Below are 7,014 nucleotides of genomic sequence, written 5' to 3' on the forward strand. Positions count from 1 at the left end.
AAAAGTATTCGTTCAAGTTTTACCATGAAGGAGTGAACTTGTTGAATCCTTTGGATGAGCAACTACAGTGAAGATTATTATAAAACAACGTTTCTTCTTTAAAAATAACAAAAGTTCTGTGATATGTTTAAAGTATTCAACGATAGCTCGCCTTGCATTGTGCATTTTCAAACCCGAAGGTAGATGGCAGTACTAGTTATAGTCTAATTACACCGTCTTTCTTTTCTATAACCTTACATAATCTCATACGCTTGATCATAAGGACGTAGGCTACATACGAAATGAACAATGTGTGCTGAGGGATAGAGAATCTACTAGTGTTTCTTGTGCTTTGTGATTTAAGTTAGGATTATATTCGTATAAACTGAGAGTAATATATAATATAATAATTGTGTGAACGAAGTGAATTGATAGATTAAGTGAAGATAAAGTGATTAATATGATATAAGTGTTTAATATGGCTCGACGCCATTAAACAAAATGAATACCCAAGTAAGTGACACAGACACTTCGGAATGTATGGAAGTTTGGGTTCCTGCTAGCGTAGCTAGTCAAGACAAAGGTGATGTCTCTCAGGAAAACCTGTCACAGGATACAGTAAATACACATCAAGTTAAAATATCTAAAGATCATGAAACAATTACATACAAAAATACCCAATTGGGGCCTTATGATGTATTTGTAAGAAGTGCAAATGAAATTAATGGAACAAATAGAAGAAATATTGGTCAGCTACATATACTAAAATTAGGGAAAAAACTTCATGAAACCAAAATCGAAGGTCTAAAGACAATTGAGACCATGGGGAAAAATCTGGCGAAATTGGAATTCAAATCTGCGAAAAATGCTAACAACTTTCTCTCTCATCCAGTTCTAATGAACAATAACTGGTTTGCTTATGTGCCAGCACATAAAGTGAGGAGAATGGGTGTAATTAGGGGAATAGATACCTCATTTACAGATGATGAATTATTAGAAAACATAAAACCTAATGTTTTCAATGTACTCAAAGTGAGACGAATAATGAAATACAAAATTGACGAAAATGGAAGTCGAATTGCTGAGCCAACGAGATCAATAATATTGACATTTGATGCCCAAACCTTACCAGCATATGTAACTTTATATTATTCAAAGATTGATGTAGAGCATTACATTCCTATGGTAAAGCAATGCACAAACTGCTACTATTATGGGCATTTCAAATCTAACTGTAAGAGTAAATTGAAGTGTAAACGTTGTGGGCAAAATCATGAATTCTCAAGCTGTAATAATAATGTCATATGCATCCACTGTTCACAAGAACACTGGGCAACAGACAAGGACTGTCCAGAAAAACAGCGACAAAAGGATATAGTTAAGACTATGGCGCTTGAGGGCCTATCTTATCATGAAGCTGTGAAAAAATACCCAAAAGCTACTTTAAATACTGCATCAGTAGTACCGAGTGAGAACAGAATATACAACATGTCCTACGCATCAACATGCAAGGAAACAACACAGACCCACATAAGATTAATGCAAATACTTATAAACAAGAAAGCCAATACCAAACGCTTCATCACCAACTGCCTAATAAAAGAGCTTTTAATTACGCTCAACAAGTGGATCGTAACCAGGAAACAACAAAGTTATCTCAGGGAAAACGTCCAAAATCATCAGAAACATCTCAAAATCGAGAACAAAAAGAAAGACAGAAACCAGCGACAATTGACAAAACAAAACCACATTGGAAAGAAAAGCAGCAGAGTGGTTCAATGAACTCGGCTTTAGATCAAAAAGACAAATTACTTCCACTATCGCAGAAAATGCGAGCGAGTTCAGATTGTGGATCATCAATGAATGACCCTTTTTTAACTAATTTTTCTAAGTATCTAGCAGGAATATGCAACTTCGCCAATACCTCGTCATCACATAACATGAAACAGGATTGGTCTGTTGTAGCATCAAGTATAATAAATTATCTAATTCATCACTCAGAATGCCAGGCAGGATAAAGAGAATTATACAATGGAATATTAGAAGCATAATTCCAAATATACACAGTCTAGAAAACATTATTCACTTTTACCCAGCAGACATTATATTAATTCAAGAAACGTGGTTGAAACCCGAATCAAAAATTAAAGCCTATGGATACCACTGGATAAGACACGACAGAGATGACGGATATGGTGGAGTGGCCATAGGGATTAAAAATAATTATAGGTATGAAGTAATACATTTAAGGAATATGCCTGATAATATTCAAATAGTTGGAGTAACAATAGATAGTACTACATTTGTTACAATATATAATCCACCTTCGTCTAAATTACTGTATTCGTTCTGGTGTAATCTCTTCCAACAACTTCCGGCAAATACTTCTATTATAATCGGAGGGGATATTAACGCACATCATCCATTGTGGGGTTGTTATGGTTCAGATATGTCAGGGAAATCTCTGTGCAGATATATTCAAGAGTCAAATGTAACAATACTAAACGATGGCACTCCCACATATATCTCGAGACCAAATGAAAATCCTAGTGCCCCTGACATAACACTCGTGACAGAGAATATAGTTGCAGATATTAACTGGAGAGTTCTGCAAAATCCATATAATAGTAATCATCTTCCAATTTTGATATCATTTGATTCAAATATAGATACAACACTTATATCTAGTAATCTTCCGGAAAGACCAACACGTCCATACTATTCTAAAAATATTAACTGGAACGAATTTTCAAGACAAATCAATCTCTCTACGGAAAATTACCAACAACAAAATTTAGGGAAAGATTATGAAAACTATACATCACTAATTAAAGAGAATTTGAACAGATCTACAATTCCCCGTCAACGTGACTCGAAAAGAAAGATTGCTCCGTGGTGGACGACAAACTGCCAGAAATTGATAAACGCTAGACAAAATGCATTCATCAAATATAAAGAAAACCCAACAATGAACCATTTCTTGAAGTACAAAGAAACAGCAGCCAAAACTCAAAGGTACTTAAGACAAATTAAGGCAGAGTTTTGGAAAAAGTTTTGTTCCTCATTAACAAATGAATCATCCTTAACCACAACGTGGAAAGTTATTAACAGAATGTCTAATGCCAATAATATTAGTAGATATCATGGAGGCGACATAAGCAGTCAATGGATAACAGAATTTCATCAAACCCTAACACCAGACTCCAGCGACTGTGATTTTAATGCCATATTAAATTCAATGAATGAATTCACACCATCAACATTGGAATGTCCATATACCAGTGCAGAATTAAGAAAAGTTATAAGTGAAAGGAAACCTTCGTCGTCACCAGGAATGGATGGCATATCATATGAATGTATACAAAACTTACCGCAACTGGGGATAGATAAATTATTAGAACTTTATAACGTGATATGGAATAGTGGACAAGTTCCCCTTCAATGGAAGGAAATTGTTATAATTCCAATCCTTAAACCAGGAAAAACACCAGGATGTTCCAAAAATTATCGGCCAATAGCACTAGCGTCATGCTTATCAAAAATTTATGAATATCTTATACTTAATAGAATTACTTGGTGGATTGAATATAACAATATATTACCAAAATATCAAATGGGATTCAGAAGAGGAATGGGGACAATAGATGTATTGACTACACTTATTTTAGACATATGGTTGTCAATTGTTCGTCGCGAATTTTGTATAGTTGTTTTTCTGGATCTTTCTAGTGCATATGATGCAGTCCTTATAGATTTGCTTGTTAAAAAACTAAAAAATCTCAATCTTGCTAAGCAATTTATTAAAAGTATAATTGGATTATTACTACAGAGAAAAATTTATGTTCGTTACGGTCATCAACTTTCAAATGCTCGCACAACTAGTCAAGGACTTCCGCAAGGTGCGGTGTTAAGTCCAACATTATTTAATTTGTATACTTATGATCTTGGCAAACAAGTATTGAAGTATGCTAGATTATTGCAATATGCAGATGATATTGTTATATACAAAAGCAGTAAGAATCTATCTGATGGTATAGAGAAAACACAACTGGCTTTAAACGAATTATGCACATGGTGTGGTAACAATGGCATAAACATTAACGTAGAAAAATCATCTGTAGTTGTGTTCCATAGAAAAAGATTACAAACTCCAGTTGTGTTAGACATTAATGGATCACATATAAAACAAACTAGGACACACAAATTTCTTGGTATTATGTTGGATGATAAATTGAAATGGAAAGCACAAGTAGAACACATGGAAGAAAAGGCGCTTAAGGCGTTTAACATTATAAAATGTCTCACAGTCAAGAAAAAGTGGGGAGCAGATCCTAGACTACTCCACATTGTTCACAAGCAAATGCTAAACTCAAGATTAGAATATGGCTCTTTCTTGATTAACAATAATCTAAATTGGGCATTTGGGAAAATATCTTCAATACAATATCATAGTTTATGTAGAATCTTTGGTCTATGGAAAGGAACACCGAAACAGGCTACGTTTGTTGAAGTAGGAGAGCCACCATTTCATCTACGGGCTCAATATCTTGCGAGAAAATTCTTAATGAAAAAGATGTCTTCCATATCCAGTCCGATAATACCAAAATTATCACTTTTACAAGCCTTAATGTCATCAAACCGTACAGCTAAATATAAATTAAATCTTCCAATCTTATTCACAGCATACAAGTCGATTAAGGATTTCATACCGAAAGTTATTAGATTTTCAACGTCTCCGTGCTTTACGACAGACTATTTTAAATTAGCAACAATACTTCCCGTTCACTTTCCTTCATATCCAGATAAAGATACACGAATGTCTATGCCAAGTATAGTGAATAACATATTTATGGAATATGTACACTCTGTAGTGCATGAAGATTTTTACATAGTATATACAGACGCATCAAAGTTCGCAACTGGTAACACTGGAGCTGCAATATATTGCAATAATCTAATGGAATACAAAATCTACCCATTACCAGCAGAATTTTCAATATTCACGGCGGAAGCGTTTGCTATTCGTCAAGCATTGTTGTATATACAGGAGAAAAACCTCAAGAGGGTAGTGATCGCCACTGATTCAGCGTCAGTCTTACACTCCCTGGGATCGATAACAGCTGATTACTATGTAGACTGGTACATTGTTAACATAAAAATTTTATATCACAAACTAACCAACTCAGGATACAGTATTTCTTTTGTCTGGACTCCTGGGCATACATCCATAGAAGGGAACCACATAGCAGACACATTAGCCAAGTACGCAGCTGAAGAATCAAGTCACCGATCGCTTCGGATCAAATTTTCTGCAAAAGCGCTCGAGTCGCATGCTAAAACAGAATTGTTGAAAAGTTGGCAGAAACAATGGACAATTACAGGGAAGACTAATGGGAAAAAATATTATTCAATTCAACCACTTATACCTAAAGAACCTTGGTATCAATACATTAACCTCTCAAGAAACTCTTTAACAAGTCTTCTTAGATGTCGGCTAAATTACACCCTAGCACCTAAAGACCTGTATACTAGGAAGATTGTTCAATCCCCAATCTGTCAGTGTGGTGCAACTGAAGGAACACCTGTTCACATTATATTTGAATGTCGCCTTAATGTAACTACGCGTGATTATTTCTTAAGAGATCTAAAAGAAGCAGGATATAATGGCGCATACGCCTTGTCAGCACTTTTGAAGAACCCAACGAAGAAAATAATATATGTACTTAAAAACTATATTGTGAGAGAAAATATTATATTATAAAATTATGAAATGGTAAAATTATGAAATTGTAAAATTATAAAATTGTAAAATTATGAAATTGTAAAATTATAAAATGTAAAACAAATGTAACTGGTGCATAGCAACAAAGCTACAACCAAATATACATTTATAAAAAAAAAAAATATACATACGAAATATAATAATTCATTATTCTGATTGCTTCACAATAAAATGGTGATTTAATTAAGACAAAACAACATATGGAGCGAATGAAGAATATAGAGAGTGTCTCCAATTTCGTTAATTTTTGGTATACTAACTAAATTTGGCCTTCTAATCACGAATCTGTTGTTAAAATGCGGGGGTCACGTGTGGAAATAGGTAAAAAGCCGATATTAGTGGAATTTTTTACAGCTGTATCTCATTGTTTTAGGAACAAAATTTTAACTAAGTTTGCCTAACCTAACCTAACCTTGCTGGAAATGGTTCGTGGGGCTATCCGTGAATGGTTTGTGGGGCTACCCGTGCATGGTTCGGGGCAACATATATAGACGTAAGGGTACAATTTTATCACGTAACATTCTAGTCCAACATATATTTGTTTTGTGACGAAGCGGCGTTCATAGATTTCATCAATTAATATTTAAAGGTATGTTGTAGAGTTCTTTGTTCAGGTATATTCAGACATGAGTTCTCATGTATTAATTCTCTCTCTGTCCTTCGGAAACCTATGAAGTGATACTTGATTCAATAAATTTGTTCCTTATCGTACTATGCAACCATATGTTGCACAGCTGGCACCCTTTTTCTTGTAAAAGAATCTCCACTTCGCCGTTTCATATTAACGTCCATAGAACAATCAGCGTAACCGGATGTTCGAGGGGAAGCAGATGAGTACTCAGCAGTAGCTCCGCCTTCAACACCGTCTATAATGTTCTTTCCAAAGAAAGATGTTTGTCAGAAACCGTCCTTATGATTGAATTATTATTGAAAAAGAACATTCTTGACTCAACGAAATCAACAATTGAAAGTCGTTGAACAACGTTTTTATTGAATATCTTGAAAGTTCTGAAATTGCACTCGTATACTATCATGACAAAATTTGTTAATTTTTGCATTTTACCGAAAGATGCCAGGAAGTGTGCATGACAAAGAAAATAAATAAATAGATTGGCCGTAATAAAGATAATTTTTCTTCCAAATGGAGATGTATATCAGAAACTTGAAAGAAGTGTGATGTATTTTGTCAGTATTATTGAATTAATGTAATCTGTGACAACAGAGAAAGTGTGGGATCACAATGACATATAATA

General features: G+C 34.3%; 1 protein-coding gene across 1 annotated transcript; it reads left to right on the forward strand.

Annotated features, from left to right (window-relative positions):
- Window positions 1-480: 480 nt before the first annotated feature.
- LOC145994158 (uncharacterized) lies at window positions 481-1,761 on the forward strand. The gene has a single exon (XM_083130249.1). It carries the CDS (start codon window positions 481-483, stop codon window positions 1,759-1,761), a length of 1,281 nt encoding a protein of 426 aa, XP_082986375.1.
- Window positions 1,762-7,014: the final 5,253 nt, after the last annotated feature.

The sequence above is a fragment of the Lepisma saccharinum genome, chromosome 10 (assembly GCF_977018435.1).
Source record: "Lepisma saccharinum chromosome 10, izLepSacc3.1, whole genome shotgun sequence".
NCBI classification, from domain to species: domain Eukaryota; kingdom Metazoa; phylum Arthropoda; class Insecta; order Zygentoma; family Lepismatidae; genus Lepisma; species Lepisma saccharinum.

What these genes read in the sequence shown, in the direction of transcription:
- LOC145994158 (XM_083130249.1), top strand. Translation starts at nt 481, where the DNA reads ATGAATACCCAAGTAAGTGACACAGACACTTCGGAATGTATGGAAGTT.